Below are 16,298 nucleotides of genomic sequence, written 5' to 3' on the forward strand. Positions count from 1 at the left end.
AAAAAAAAACATGGACACCTCCTCAAAACCCAGGACCAAAATAAATTTCTCCCTCAGCAGCTTAGAATCCGATAACTCAGTCATTCTGAGTTATGAGACAATGCCACTAAGACATCCATCACTTGTGATATGTGTACCACAAGAGCTCTCATCTACTTAGGCCACATACTTGTATTCCATCAGGAGATCAGACACAACCAAGCTGAACGATCTCACTACCCCGCTGCTGAAGCCGCAGACAAACACCTGCTGCGTGGGGTGAAAGGTTATGGCACAGGGGGTCTCTTCTGTAGTGGTGAAATCATAGAGCTGAAGATAGGAAAGGCGAAGGCAGGACAATTAAGACAGGCATGTAAACCCTGTAACCAACATCCTAGTACCACATCCTAAGCCTTCTATTACATATTAGAGACCAGGTCCACATTAAACCAGGTAAAAAAAATGTAAAGAATATTTCTTTCTAGAAGAAATACAATTAGACAGACCTGGGACTACTAACAAAAATGAAGTATGATTATCACTAAATAAAACAACTCAACTAACCATTCCACATCAGATGCCATCTACGTTGTCTAGCCCTAGTCACACAATAGAGATTATAAGCTTTATTTTCTTCACATAAAGTATTCTTATTTTAGCACAGGCCAGAAACATCCTCTACCTGTTGCATAGTCACCAAGTCCCATATTCGTATGGTGTTGTCCTGAGAGACAGTGGCCAGTTGCTTCCGATGTCCTTCTACGGCAAATGCCAGGATCAAATCAGCATGGGAGCGCACAAGTGTGTTATACCCTCGGGACTGGATGTCCAAGAAGCCCAGGTTCCCAGTGGAGGTGGTGGATAGAACTCGAAGCCCATTTGGACTAATGCAGACTGAACTGACTGCTCCTTCATGCTCTGGAAGGGGCAGGGAGGAGAAGTACACACAACAAAGGATTGGATCCAATCAGTTCCTCTGCTAATGTCATATTTAGTTTTGTTCTTGATCAGGGGTGGGGAACCTGTGGCCTTGAGTCCACACATGGCCCTCTATGACCTCAAGTGCAGCCCTTTGACTGAATCCAAACTTCAGAATTCTGGATTCTAAGCATTGCCATTTACTAGTTACATGATTTCAAGCAAGTTGCTTCCTCTGAGTATCAGCTCTTCCCTTTGTAAAAACATGTCAGTAATTCTCCCTCATCATCCATCAGATGACTAATAAAAATAGCTGATATTTAGATCCCCTCCCAGCTACAAAGTATGTTATAAACTCTATTTCATTTGATCTTCGTAGTCAAATACGATCTCAGGTTTACAGATGAGGGAACTAAGATTAAAAAAAGATTAGGTGATTTCAAGGGAACCCAACTAGAAAACAGCAAGATTTAAACCTGACTCCAGAACTCTCTTAATGAAGGGTTTATCCCTCTCAGCTAAGTGTGGAATCTGAGATTAAAAGGACTCACCTGCCTCCAAAAAGACAGATGAAAAGTCCAGTGGCCAGAGCCGCAGATAGCCATCCTCAGAGCCCATGGCACAGAAGGTGGAAGAGATACTGATGCTGTTGATGGCAATCCCGGGGCCTGAAAGTGAAAATCAGTCTGTACCAATCACCATACGTGGCCATGAAGCACTATGGCACATATACCTTTCACAATCAAGGTTGAAAATAAGAGAAAAACATGAATTAAATTGTTTAGTCTTCTTCTCTCTCTTCTTTGTGTAACTCCTACTGTCAGAACTTACTAAGCTAGGCCTGGTTGATGGTAATCATCATGGGGGACTACTTCCCCCACAAAAGGAGCAGAATGTTCCATAATTGAAGTAAGCTTCATTCTCCATAAAGATCAGATTTAGAGGGAGAAGCCACCTCAGAGTCATCCAGTTCAACCCCTTCATTTTATAGACAAGGAAAACAGAACCTAAAGTCACACAGATAGTAACTGGCAGTTGGTTCCTTGACTCAATGTCTAGTCCTCTTTCCACTCCATAAGAGTAAGTGACACCTGGCATTTCCTATTTTGGAGGTGACTGGGCATGCCTACAACTAGGAGAAAATATGGCTTTGGGAACATCTCACATCACTCCTTCTCCAATTTCTACATGACAGGGATTGTACCAGGAACTGTAGTGATGGAAATAGCTTCCCAGTACACCTGAATCCTGCCCCAGCTTTGTTACAGTCTCTTCAATATCTCAAGTTATTTCCCAGGCTCCACTTGGCCAAAACAACAGCACAGAAGGGTAGCCAATTTAAAAAAGCACTTTCCCAGTGACATGATCCCAGGACCCTTAAGACAGCACACACACACACACACACGTACGTACATGTACACACACACACACACACGTGTACACATACACACACATCAGGGTCTACAGCTCATGGCCAAGAAGAGAGTCAGATCTTTTAATCATGTCATGTAGAAAGCAAAAGAAACAAAAACCCTGGTATCCACCTGACTGAGACCCTCATTTTCCATCTAACCCAGCAACTCACCACATTTCAACAAATATACTCAATTCTGTACCTCAATCATCACACCCAACCTCCCTGTAAGAGCAGGCCTCAGCACAGCTGCCTTGAGAACTTGGTGGCAAGCACTCACTCTTAATTTTACAGACCGTTAGAAGTAGAAGAAGCCTTTGTCATGCTAGTCCAGGCAACTAAACTGTGGCAAAGAATACTGATGTGTACCTGAGTTGAAAGTCTGCTTCTCTTTCCGGTGTATAGGTTGAGTTTGTGAAGGGAGAAGTCGCCGGGCATTTTGGATAGTAACATTCTTGTAGTTGATTTCCAGAATATGACCACTTCGGCTACAGACAAAGCTGAAAGTCACAGAAGACAAGCTGGAAGAGTTAAGATGGTGGAGACTCCCACCCTCCAGAGGGACAGGGAACTAATTAACCAGCAGGTATCATGGGCTGAAACAGATTTAAATCCTTGTGAAGTTTCCTGAGAGAAGAGGCTCAGCTAACTGAGGACTCCTGTTTCTGCAAATGACTTTGCTTTAAAGCTTAGCAGGGATAGGGACAGGTGGTATGTTCACCCTGTCATTGCCGCTGGCTTTCTTCCATCATCTGACCTCTGACATACTTGGCCCCAGGGCACTGAGCAGGAGAAAGATTCATTTGTCCCTTATCAGGTTTGAAGAGTCACACACGGGGGCCAGCAAGGCACCTTTCCCCCACTGGCATGAGGGAATTAGAATCCTTACAGTGTCCGATCCTCAGGTTCTCGATTGGCAACATGCCCTTCTTCAAAGGCAAGATCAGTGAACTCCAGAGCATGGTATTCTCCCAGATTCACTGGACATGAGCGCAGTGTGCCACTTCGAATCCGCCACAGTCTGATGTTGTCTCGCCCACATGACACCATCCTGTTACACAAAATCACAAGGAGGAAAGCAGCAGTGGAAATTCTCACTTCATTGCTTCCCAAGGAATGTACTAGGTTAATGCTAAAGATGGAAGTGTCTATATTTCAATTATGACTGGAAGTGTAGGAGAAAGAAGACTGGGCTTTTGAGTCAGAAGGCCTGAGTGCAAAGCCTAGCTTTGACACTTACTGTATAACTCTTAAGTAAATCATTTCAGATCTTTGAGTCTCAGTCTCCTCATCTGGAAAATGGAGATAATACCTACAAGTTATAGGACTGTTGTAAGGTACTCTGTCAGTTATAACATGGTATAGAACCAGGAATTATGATAGTGGCTGATGATCCACAGACTGCTTCTCCCTGACCATTGGTCATTGCACTCCTTATTAGCAACAAATTCTGTAAGATGATGAAACCCACTCTAAACAATATGGGTAGCAGTTCTGGCAAAAGTCTGAAACTAAAGATTTAATTCTTCACATTCTCCTGACTTTTACAACCATGGATAACTGAGAGTTATAATGGAGGCAAAAGAAGCTGAGCTGAGAGCTTTTCAATACAGCCTCATGGATAAATGGCCCCACAGCCAGCTTCCCATCACTAAAATACGTCTCTTCCTCATTACCTGGTATCATCAAAAAATGCAATCTTCAAGGCCTGGATGTCCACATCTGTGTGGGCCTTTGCAAGGACAGTCACCTCCCCTCCATGGCTCACGGAGGCTGTGCTCCACACCACCACCATCTGTAGCAGATCATCAGCATAAGCATTCACACAATGCTGATGGCAAGACCACCAGGAAAAAAGACTCCACTGCTTTAAGTCAGCATTAATGGAGCACTAACACCCTCCATTTCTGGAGTCTCCATTCAAAAAATGAGACATCTATTAAGGCAGGCAAGTAAGTAAGGCTCCTTCCTCAAATGATTTTGAGGCCAAACTATGGCAGCCCCAGCCCAATGCCGATGATACCTTCTTTATATAATAGATTCATACTGTTTCTATTCTACATGAAAATTACTCCAAGTCTTTAATTTATATATTCATCTCTGGGGTAACAGTGGCCACAAATCCTGAAATCCTGAAATAACTTTGAATCATGAAGTCCCATTACACCTAAATAATTGCAACACTAAATATAAAACCCTATTACCGTCTTTCCATGTTTATCCTTTCCAACACCGCAGAGGACAGCACCGCTGTAAGAAAAGCTGAAAATGGAGAAAACACACCATTATTGCAGCCAATCTGCTATTTTGGGATTATTTAGAACTCACATACATCAATGTGAGCAACCAGAAGAAAAAAAATCCAGAAATCCTTCTTTCCAAGAAACCTACCTGAGGAAGCACACGAAGTGAATGTGAGTTTTGAATATTGACAGACACTTTCCTGTCTCAAAATTCCAAAGTCGTACCATGCTCAGGGGACCCATCTGTGACGAAGCCAGCAGAGTGCTATTTCCATTAAATGTGAGGGAAGAAACCTAGAAGAAACATCAGCCCCTGGCAGAACACATCTCATGAAGACACTCTCAAGGAAGAAAAGGGAATCCATAGTGAGCTATCGATCCCAATGTGGCGTAACTATTTCAAATCTCCACAGCCTAAGAAGTGACAGGATTCAAGCAGTCATCTCTGCCCTAACCCCTGAATCTTAAGAAGCCAGTTTTCAGAAAGGAACAGAGTTTACCTTATCTGTGTGACCAATAAAAAAGCGCTGCTCTCCAGTCTCAATGATCAAGGCCACAATTACAGCATGACAAGGATAAACCAAATAGGAACCATCCTTGGACCACAGGGCCTACAGCATAAGGGTGAAGCCCAGGAGAGGAAAAGGAAGGTTGTAAAAGGAGTCAGAATCAGGGAATTTCAGAATCACCTATGTAGGTCGACCTACCAAAACTCTTGACATTTTCCCTAAAGTGGCAGATTAAACAAGAGTTGAAATGAGGCCAGCAGGCCCAGATCCAACATGACCAGGACACTCATTATCTCATACCACATGCAAATCAATGGTAACAATGAATAAAGACTGGCCATACTCTTAAGAGTATATATACAATGCACTTTTTGAAACAAAATGGGAGCTCTTAGTCTGAGGGCCACCTCTGAGGCAAAATACATTAAGAATTTAAGTCTAGATATAAACAATATCAAAGAATCAAGAAATAACATTGAAGAAGGTACTGATTAATTTCCAAGGAGACAATTTTTAATGCAGTGATGCAGTCAAGCTTCAACTTAGGAATTCTAATTCAAAGACCTTCTTTCTAATACAAAGATACTTTCTTTAACATTCATTTTTATTGAGTTCCAAACTCTCTCCCTCCCTCCAGTCCCTCCCACAACCACTGAGAAGACAAACAATATTTTTTTCATTATACATACAAAATCACACAAAACATGTTTCTTTTAAGGTACGTTTTCATAATACAAGGGATATTTAAAACAAGGTTCATTTCACATCCAGACACTGACTTGCTCTCAAAATTACTTTAAAATTCAACCCCAGTGCTACTCACTGACCCATTTGGTGCTGCAGCCTCCAAAGCCAATCACTCCCTTTAGCTTCAGGATCGGGTCAGGAAGGAGACACTAAAAAAAACGAACAAACATACTGAGATACCACTTTCATCTTTACCCACTGGGAAGGCCTTCCAAATTTCAGGACCACATTGGACCTTTTCTAATCACTTAAGCAAGTCCTTCATGGGATAAAGGGAGATATGTGTTACAATACCCAGTCAACCCAGAAGATGACTTGGTCTTATGAGGATAAAAAATCTTCTCTAATGAGGAGCCAGACAAAAATGTTTCCATAGCACAAGAAGGAACCTGAATGCCACTTCCTACCACTTGCCTTCAGACTAGAAGCTGATATTCGTACAATTCATATTCACATCTCTAAAGGTCAATTTCATAATGGGGCAAGACCCAATTCAAAAGGGCCAAAACATAGCTTCAGCATAAAGGGAAGGAGCTGTTGCCTTACTCTGTGCTGAGATGAATTCTTGGTAGAAATGGTCTCTGATTTGGTCAGGCTTGTAATCTGGATGATAAAGCAAAAGTGAGAGATGAGGGAAAAAACTACAGTGAAATAGCCCAATTAATATTATCTATGACAAAATCTTATGACTACAGAAGATCAGATCTGAGAGGCTGGGCTAGATGCCACATAAATATGACAGATATCCTCAGAAATGAGTACCAGTAAGTGACACAAGCATCTCTTCTAAAGCCTATGGACTCATCTCACCGGCCCACAAACATCTCTGCATCTTGCCACCAAAACATAAATCTTCAGAAAGAGATATTTATTCTAGATGAGTCCTCCAGTAGTTACTATGGGGCAGCTAACTCTTCAATGGAATATCTGAGCTCTCCTCTATGAAAAGGTTCACTGGGTTTCCCATTGCTCCCTGTGCTGTGATGAAAACTCAAACTCTTATCAAAATGTGCTAAGAGCTACCACCATCACAGCAAATAGGGCTTACCTCACCCAAGCCAGGGTCTTCAAGGATGGTGGGTCCCTTGCCCAATTTGTGAACATACACGTCAACGCCACCATCACTTGCAGCACACATGACAGTAGCATCTCCACCAGCTAGAAGTCCTTTTCTGCAGTCGTTCTGATTCCCAAGGTACAAGGTCTCCAGGTGCCCAGAGGTCAGACTTACCTCAGGGATAGACTTCTGAACTGAAGGAGCCCGATGTGACCACTGAGTTAAAAAAAAAAATCATTAACCAAGTTCTTACAAGTTCCTAGAACCAACAAAATCAGAAGGGAAAATTACGATAATTCTTTTGAAGATGAAGTACCAGAAAAGAGAGTAAAGAAAGCTGAGCTGATACCCACAGCCATGGGACTGGTTATCTGCTGGATGAGTGAGACTTTATCTTGGATGGTTCTGCTGTCAGTCACTGGTTGTGGAAGCTGCTGGACAGGCTCCTGAGATCCTAAGGCAGGAAAGCAAGGGTTGTCATAACTGATTTCAGTACTAAGAGTTAGTCAGAGAAGAAAACTAGATTATCTGACAGCCTAAGATACCATAGGCATCACTGTAGATTTGTAGTGAAAGATAAGGCAGACTAGTTCAAAATAAGAAAGTGCACAAAAACTTACCAAAAATTAGAGTTGTCTACCAGCTGAATGAGCTACTTCAGAAGGAAGAGAATTCCCTGTTCTAGCAGAGTCTGATAACTGCTTGTTGAGGAAGTTATAGTGAGGATTCACGCTCCAGCTAGAAGTCAGACTAGATGATGACCTCCATGGTCCCTTCAAGTCTGAAATTCTACAGCCCTAGGAGCCAGAATAACCTTGTTGCTCTAGGCTTCTCTACTAAACTGGGCTAGCCTTATCCAAAATGTCCTACCCACTCTCCCGAGCTTATGTACCTCTCTGTCTGCTTACCTGATGTATGAGAAAGGCGGCTCTGAACTGAATCATGGAGCACTTGGGAGTCATCGGTAGGAAACCTTGAGTAAGGGCAAAAAGAAAATCATTTCTCTGATACAGTAATTCTCAAAGTGAGGTCTGTAGGCCCCTGGGGGTATCTGAGACCCTTTCAAAGAATTCACAAGATCAAAACTATTTTGATAACAATACCAAAAATATTGCTGGCTTATTAAGATACTCTTCCCTTTTCTAACTACATATATTTAAATGAAACAGGATTTTCTTTATATATTTCAACCAAAACGACATATTACAACAGACTGAATACAAAAGTAGATATGAATACCCATCTGTCTTCAATTATTCCAGATATTAAAGAAATTTTCAAAAACATGTAAAATAATGGCACTCTTCTCACTAATTTTTGTTTTGGAAAATAAAGTTATTTTTCATTTGAAATTATATTTATGTGAACATATAATGGGTTTATTTTTATTTTTTAAAAAATAAATATTTCTAAAATTTATTAGCTTTAATTTCTAACATGGTAAATATCTGTAGATATACCGAACATGAACAATAGCTCTTTGGGGTCCTTATTTCTTAGGAGTGAATTCCTAAAACCAAAATGTTTGAGAACTTATGCTCTGGTATATTACTCAAGTATTCATTCACTCCCAGAAGAGAGAGAAGAATGTACTGGACTTGGAAAGATAGCATTATTTCCATAAAGCGTCATTAAGAAGATTCTCTGATATGACAAGCAGTAAGATACATACCTGATAAACACATAACGATCATGCCATCTCTCCCCCTTTGGAACAGGAAATGACATTTCTCGGGGCATGGGGTTGAGAGCCAGTTTGGCTTGTCGGACTTCTGAGACAGTGATACCTATCCATGGGTAGAAAAAACAAGAATCTATCTGGTTGCTGGAATGGATGACAATTATACCCAGACTGCTTTCTGTCCCTGTAGCCAGCTTGGAATTTCTCACTATCAAGAGCATTTTAGCAGTTGGAAATTTCTAGTTCTGTCAAAGTAGGGTTTTGGTACATGTCAGTTACTCTAAGTTAAGAGTTAGATTATAATTATCATCAATACTGAGTACTTAACATATATTTATGTGTTCATATTAAATGTTTATATGCATATTATACATGTTAATATAACTATGTACACGATATAGACATACATGGAAAGATATCACCATGTATATGTTGTGTGTGTGTACGTAGCACAGAGGTATAAGATATGATCACTGCCCTTGAGAAATTTACATCTAATTGGAGAATCAGAACATGTATGTAAATATAAATTCAGAAATAGAAGCATATTTGTGATAAACCAAATGAATGGTTCATACAACACAGCTCAGAGTGGAAAACAATCACTGTAAACAGGGGTAGCTGGGCATTTCAAAAAGAATAAGGGAGAGATAAGAAAATGTATGGTATGTTCAGGGAACATTGTACAGATATGTTCAGCAGGAATTAAGGTTCATGCAACAGAGATACATGAGGAGATACAAGAAAGTATCAGGAGATAATTAAATTCAATCCAAAACATTATATATGTGTATGTCTGTGTGTGTACATACATACACAATATAGACACATGTGCATCTCTTGTGCATACATATATACACACAAACACACACTGCTACTACTGTTTGTCCTTCATTCTTGAAGAGGACCATGACATCAGAGAGGTGATGTCATGACATGAGTGAAGACTGAAGCATATTTTTTTTTCACTTTATTTTTCTTGCATTTTCCCCCCACAACATGGCTAATATGGAAATATGATTTGCATGACTTCATATGTATAATGGATATCATATTTCTTCATATGCATCATGAGTATCATATTTCTTGCCTTCTCAACGGAGAAAGGAAGGTTTAGAATTGAAAATCAAAACAAAACAAAAATAAATAACAGAGTAGATCTGAGTATGTTTGTAGAGAAGAAGAGAAGGAGCAAGTGGAGGAGATGAGAAGATAGAAAACCACACTGTGAAAATGTAAGATGACATTCCTGAAGAATGAAAAGGGACAGAAGGCAAGAACATAGCTTCCCAATGGCTACATTCTGGGTTTGACTCTTCACCTGGATCAAAAGACAAGTCACTGGTATAGATATTTTTCACCAGCTGATTGGCACAGAGCTTGATACTCTTTATGTGGCTGTAACGTCGATTCAGATATATCATTAGAATGAACTGGAGATCTAACTGAAGGCAAGTCCATCGCACACAGTTGGGCGCTGCACCAATAAGGTCTGGAAATTAGAAATATGCAGGGTCAAATATTAAATTTATCATGACCAGAACCTCATAGGGACATAGATAATCAGTTTGCAACACCTTCCTAGAGGACCATCAACACTATCCTCTTAAGTCAGTCCTTTCTCCATACCTACAAAGAATGAATTAGAAAATTCAAAGAAAGAGGTGTACTTCTTAATCTGACCTCAGGGCCATGCCAAACTACCTACTCTTCTGCCTGCAAACAGGTCCTTTCTTATGCCCAACACACATGCCTTCCCTTCTCTTGTTCTTTCACTAAGTCATCATTCAAAAACAACCATCAAACAGGCAGACTGGCAATAGACCTATTTTGCTCAAAAATGCACTTAGTACATCTAATTCCTGAGTGTAAATTTCTCTTTACTAGGCTGGAAACACTTCAGAGACAATCCTATTCAGCATCACTGAAGAAATCTAGCACCACCTTCTGCAATGGCATCTCAAAGCCTTCTTTCTAGGTTATCAGCCTAGCATGGAGGAAAGAGCATGGGAGTTAAGTGACCTGGAATTGAAACCTGACTCTCCTACTCTCTGACCATATGACCCTGGACAAACTATCCCCTCTATGATCATGTGCAACATGACTATAGTAACACTTGTACTATCTATATGGAAAATCCTGGATAAACCTTAAAGCACTTGTAAATATGAACCAGTATTAACATGAACTTTCAGGGTGCCCCTGAATCAACCTGTCTTAGAAGTCTTTGCAGGCCCTGTAGCTTCTTCATAAATGAAAGGGAACTGAAGCCAGGTAGACGTGGACTTGAACTCCTTAAAGAGGTTGGAGAATGAGATGCGAATCACTTGGCTATCCTGAGAAGAGATACATAAGCCATTCATGAGATGAGGAGGTAAAGACAGAAATGTTCACATGACCACAAAAGAGGACAAAATTGTCTTGGCCATTGTGAGGCTACATTCATGCCTTCTGTCCCTTCTCATTCATCAGTAGTATCATCTTACATTTTCACAATGTGGTTATCTATCTCAAAATGCTTCCATGTCTATTAACTCATCTGCATAACAGGAGATCCATATAAGAAAATGTGTTTCACACATACCTCGGTAGTCACATCCAAGTGGACAACAAAGTACTTCATAGGAATAGGCCTGAAAAGCAGGTAGAAGTATCGCCCTGTCAGTCCCAGAGACTGGGTACTAGTTTTGGGGAGCTGAATAAAATTTCCAGCAGGAACGGCACCACGAATACGATAAACTGTTGCCTTCAGCGTCTTATCCTAGGAAGAGATGTCAGCCAGATACTTAAAATTAAGTTTATACTCAAACAGCAAAGTAGAGAAGAACCAATTTGGGAAACTCTAGATGACTACTGCTGTTGTTTGTTCTTCATTCTCCAAGAGGACCGTAACATCAGGGAAGTGATACCATGACATTCAAGTGAATTGGATTTAAGTGAGGCAGGGCTGTGCAAGGTCACCAGCTTTACTTTCTCCTCCAGAGCCATCTGGGTCCAGGGGCTAGATATGGATCAGCTCGACTGGAGGTGGCCCAGGATGCAGTGGGGGACATTGGCCTTTTCAAGCTAAGGACTTTTAACAGGTCTTACTAAAGCAGCACCCATTCAATGATTAAGGCTTAATAAGAAATGAGGCAGAGAATGGCCTCTTTAAAAAAATAGATCTGGAAAGGGAAGACCCTCAGAGTTTCTGGCCCAAACAGAAACAATTAATATTTACATTCATTCTGAGCCAATCAGGGCCCAAAGATGAGTGATGAGCCTGTAGGAAGTTCTCAACAGGAAAGGAGGGTGGCTTTGAATTCCCAGGACCCAAGGATAAGCAGCCAGGAAAGTGACAGATTACCATAATAGTAGTCACATCACCCTCCTTGGTTGACCTCTTCCATTCTTCTATTTTCAAGTGTTTGAAGACATTCAGAAATGGATGTTGCCACACTGACAAGAAAAGTCAACACAATGTCAATGCCATGGAATGACCCTCTCCCCCCTCTATAAAGGATGGCTGATCCAGTGAAATAATGTGCCACATGGAATTAGGAAGCATGGGTGTGGATTTCTGCTCTCGTACTGGCTATGTGACTACATAGCTATGTGACTACAGGCAAATAAATCACTTCATTTTCTAAGCCTGCCCTCTCTTCTATAAAATGATAACATCTGTACTACCTACCTCAAGGGGTGATTATGAAAATAAAAATTTTGTAAATCTTAAAGTGCCCTAGAAATACTGATTCTCAGAGGGTCTGGACTATGAGATTTCACAAACCCAGGCAGGATGTTTATTCAGAAATATTGGCCCATCACCAACAACAAACACTTCTTAAGTATTTACTAAGCTCAAGCATACCATGCTTTGGACATAATGAAGATGAGTAAAGACACGGTCCCTAGTTTCCAGTCTACTAATAAGTAAAACATTGGCATTAAAAAGACTAACACTAGGAGACAATTATAGTAAACATTGAATGGACAAAACAAACCTGGGACTTCACTTGAAGCTCCTGAAGGTCTCCAAGCTTGCTTGTTACTGTTAGCACTCATTATGTGACCACAGCCAGTCTACCCTCTGGGACCTTCAGCTTCTCCATCTCTACAATGACTTAATAAGCTGCCCTAGGATCTCTCCTCCTTTCCTAATAAGATATGGACTACACCCAAAAAAAGCCCAGGACACTTCCCAATTTTGGTCCTCCTGTTTCCTCTGCTTGGAAAACCTTCCGTCCCCTTGAAACTCCTGTTGACCTTTTATGGGTCATCTCAGCAAACTGTCATGATCCCTTCCTCCATTCTTAAAGACTCCCCTCGTGAAGTCCACTCGGCAGGTGGTCTGCACTCTCTGATGGGCTTATCGGGTATTATTGAGCATTTATAATCATCCTCGGACGTGCCCAATCAGGGGCTTTAATTTTCCTAAATTCTGTGATCTTTCCCACTGAAAGGCACCGTGTTCTATACAGAGTAGGGACTTTAAAGGAGTCTAAGATCGATGACAACCATGACGTCACCTAAGGGTCCGGAAGTCATCCCTTCGGGCTTCTTCCATGGGAGGCAGGAGGACACTGAGGCCCCGAGAGGGAGTGGAAGGGCCGGGCCTGGCCTGGCCCAGGGTCCCACAGCCCACCTCCATCCCCATCCCGCTGCCCGGTTTTCCCGGAGAAGGGGGGTGATAAGCATCGGGGGCTCCGCGGATGCTCAGGCTGTGGGGGTGCACACGGACCCCAGGGTGACCCGGCAGAGGCCGACTGGGCCGAACCGGGCCAAGAGGAGCCGGAGGCCGGGCCCCGAGAGCGGCCTGGCCCGGAGTCCGGCCTGCCCCGAGGCCTCCGGAGTCTGGACGCTCCCTGCAGCCCCTCCAGGCGCCCACGCCGCCCCGGAGCCTCCCGCTCGCTCCACTACCTCGGGCCATGGCCGCAGCGTTCTCCGCAGCCCCTCGCGGCTCCCTCCGGGCTCCAGGCCGCTCAACCCTCCCGCCACTGCCGCCGCGCGGCCGCCAGCCCTGACGTCATCGGGCACGCAGCGTGGTCGCCTAGCAACCGGCGCCGGCCACGACGCTCTGCGCAGGCCCGCCGTTCCGTTACGGCGGCGCCTGGCCTCCTAGCAGAGGCCGAGGGGGCGGGGCTAGAAAAGGGAGACGCCCTCCGCCCCGCCCCTCAGTTTACCCCAGCCTCGTGTACTTGAAATTCACTCCTGAACCGAGAGTGGAGGATGCGCACTTGGCGCCCTGCTTCCCAAGCCCTGGGCCAAGGTGGTCCTGAGCATGGACAGACAGTGGAGACGGGTGGAGCATCCCCCTAGGTCCAAGCCTAAGAACATGTCCGAGCCAACCCCACGTGGAGTAGCAACCCATCCAGAGAGTGGGCTCTAGAGCCTGAACAAGGGCAGGCCCTGTCTTACTTCACTTTCTGTTTGTAAGTCCGCCCCCCAGCGCAGAGCTTTGCACAATTAGCGCTTAATATATTCTTTATTTACTTTAATTCTTCATGCACTCTTTGTCACAAAGTCAGCTTGTGGCACAGCAGAGTCTACTGCACACCTCTTCTTGTTTGTGGCTCAATTGTGTCCTATTCTTCCTGACCATATTTGGGGTTTTCCTAGCAAAGATACTAGGTTTACTATTTCCTTCTCCAGCTTATTTTATAGGTAAGGAAACTGAGGCAATCAGGGAAAGTGACTTTTCCCAAGATCACACAGCTAGTAAGTGTCTGAGACTGGATTTGAACTCACAAAGATGAAACTTCCTGACTCCAGGCCTAGCATTCTGTCCACCACTCCACCTAGCTGCCTTTCCTCTCCTGACTGAGCCTTAATATTCATTTCACTTGATCTCTTGGATGGTAGTTATTAACCTGAGGTCCCTGACTTGTGAGGTTTTGGATTTTTTAAAATATATATTGATAACTGTATTTTAATATAATTGATTTCCCTTATAATCTTATGTGTTTAAATTTATACATTAAAAACATTCTGAGAAGAGGTCCTTAGGTTTCCCCAGATGACCAAAGGGATGGATCCAGGGGGGTGCTGGGATGAAATTGTAGCAGCTTCCAAACAATTGTTAAATTTTCAGTATGATCATTCATGACTCAGATCTTGACAAAGGTTACAAATCAGAACTTGACTTTTTAAAAGATTATCTAGCCTTAAGGAATTGATGGAGAAAATGTTAATAATGTAGATTAAATTTAAAAGTGTACTGTGGACACTTTTTATTTTTTTCTTATTTGTTTGTTTGTTTTTTACCAAGGAACCTGTTAAGTATTTAGCAGTATTTCTCTAGTTCCAGGACACACATAAAAAACTTGGCAATCCTTGATATAGGAGCTTTGAAAAGAATGGGTAAGTGTCCCCTCTTAGCCTGCAGATGCTCATTTGAAAATCACTGGATTGAAATAAGAAAACCTCAATTCTAAGAGAACTCTGATACTTATTATCTCTCATTCAAACCATTTCCGCTTTTTGAAACTAAGTTTCTTTATTTTTACCATCAGGAGGATTGGGTTCAATTATCGCTAAATTCTTTTTCATATGATTCAATGTCATGCGATAGGTGTAGGAAAAGGAGCTCAGAATTAAGGGAGCCCCAGAGTTCAAGGACATCCTATGTTCCTAGAAATCTAAAAGGCAGGGTACGGCCTTGAAGCCACATATGACCCTCTAGGTCCTCAAGTTCAGCCCTTTGGGGATTTTTTCTGTGAAGTTTGGATTCAGTCAGAGCTGCACTTGAGGACCTAGAAAGTCACTTGTGGCCTCAAGGCCACAGGTTCCCCACCCCTGTAATCCCTTCATTTCTTGTAATTCTATAAAATGAGGAGATTCAGTTTCTTCCAGGGAAATTAGAATAGGTAATCTGTTTAAAGTGCCGGTTAAACTTTAGTCATTTATAAATAAAATCAATTTAGAAAGCTTCAGATTTGGGTCCAAGTTCCCTCATCTGTAATAACAGATAATTAACAGCACCTACCCCCCAACGTTGTTTTTTTTGTTGTGAATATCAAGTGAAATGATAATTGTAAAGATCTTAGTACAGTGCCTGGCACATATTAAGAGCTATATAAACATTAGCTATTATTACAATTGTTAGCATTATTATTCTGTTGAAGGTCTTGCACAATCTAGCTACCAATGGAAATAGGTTACTTTGTGAGAATGGAAGTTTACATTTAGAGATGCTGTGGATTCCTGCTTACATAGCTGTTGGATTAAAGGGCCTCCAAGTTTCTTCCAGCACAGAGACTATGATAGTTTTCCAGTATTTAGGAATAACTCCAAATATTCCATACTTGAGGCCGGTCCCTTCTTTCAGAGCATTACCTAGGTCAGCCACAAGATGGCTGTACAGAGCTTTTGAGGTCTATCAGTTATTCCAGTGCCCAGTTCTGACCCGGCCCTCTCTGGTCCTCCTCCCCAGGTGGCTAGAGTCACTTGTGTAGGATTATAGTTGCAGAGCTGAAAGAACCACAATTCTTCCTCTCCTCATAGGTCAATAATGTTTTCTAGCCAGCAATCCCTTCTCAAGAGGTCAAGGTCAGGGCAGAGTTAAAGAAATGGAGTGTGAAGAGGGTCCAAATATGTCATTAAACCTTCATGTCTGGAAAGCCCATGTTACCTAGGCAGGTAGGTCAAGCCTGGGAGCCAGCACTCTTGTCATGTACATATATCGAGTGTCTAAGATTAGCTGTATCCTTGGAAACCAAAGACCTTAGGACACAGGCAGGGAAATTTTGCTTGGGAGGGGAAGGAGAGAGAC

General features: G+C 42.3%; 1 protein-coding gene across 3 annotated transcripts in view; it reads right to left on the reverse strand.

The window, feature by feature from the left end:
- The window catches only part of WDR90 (WD repeat domain 90), a 51,959-nt gene extending 38,390 nt beyond the window's left edge, over positions 1-13,569 (reverse strand). For 2 of the 3 annotated variants that reach the window (XM_072601522.1, XM_072601514.1), the window contains exons 1-20: positions 13,448-13,569; positions 11,895-11,986; positions 11,133-11,309; positions 10,761-10,884; positions 9,870-10,040; positions 8,540-8,654; positions 7,776-7,840; positions 7,221-7,321; positions 6,859-7,083; positions 6,357-6,413; positions 5,891-5,959; positions 5,055-5,165; positions 4,703-4,848; positions 4,516-4,573; positions 3,988-4,106; positions 3,201-3,362; positions 2,681-2,811; positions 1,449-1,565; positions 662-897; positions 170-309 (exon numbers count right to left, since the gene is read on the reverse strand). In XM_072601522.1, the coding sequence (XP_072457623.1) occupies positions 170-309; positions 662-897; positions 1,449-1,565; positions 2,681-2,811; positions 3,201-3,362; positions 3,988-4,106; positions 4,516-4,573; positions 4,703-4,848; positions 5,055-5,165; positions 5,891-5,959; positions 6,357-6,413; positions 6,859-7,083; positions 7,221-7,321; positions 7,776-7,840; positions 8,540-8,654; positions 9,870-10,040; positions 10,761-10,884; positions 11,133-11,309; positions 11,895-11,986; positions 13,448-13,457 (2,426 nt within the window). In that variant the 5' untranslated portion in view covers positions 13,458-13,569. The remainder of the gene's footprint in view (positions 1-169; positions 310-661; positions 898-1,448; positions 1,566-2,680; positions 2,812-3,200; positions 3,363-3,987; positions 4,107-4,515; positions 4,574-4,702; positions 4,849-5,054; positions 5,166-5,890; positions 5,960-6,356; positions 6,414-6,858; positions 7,084-7,220; positions 7,322-7,775; positions 7,841-8,539; positions 8,655-9,869; positions 10,041-10,760; positions 10,885-11,132; positions 11,310-11,894; positions 11,987-13,447) is intronic. The other variant, XM_072601532.1, reaches the window with a different exon arrangement.
- Positions 13,570-16,298: the final 2,729 nt, after the last annotated feature.

Source organism: Notamacropus eugenii, chromosome 1 (genome assembly GCF_028372415.1).
Source record: "Notamacropus eugenii isolate mMacEug1 chromosome 1, mMacEug1.pri_v2, whole genome shotgun sequence".
NCBI lineage: Eukaryota > Metazoa > Chordata > Mammalia > Diprotodontia > Macropodidae > Notamacropus > Notamacropus eugenii.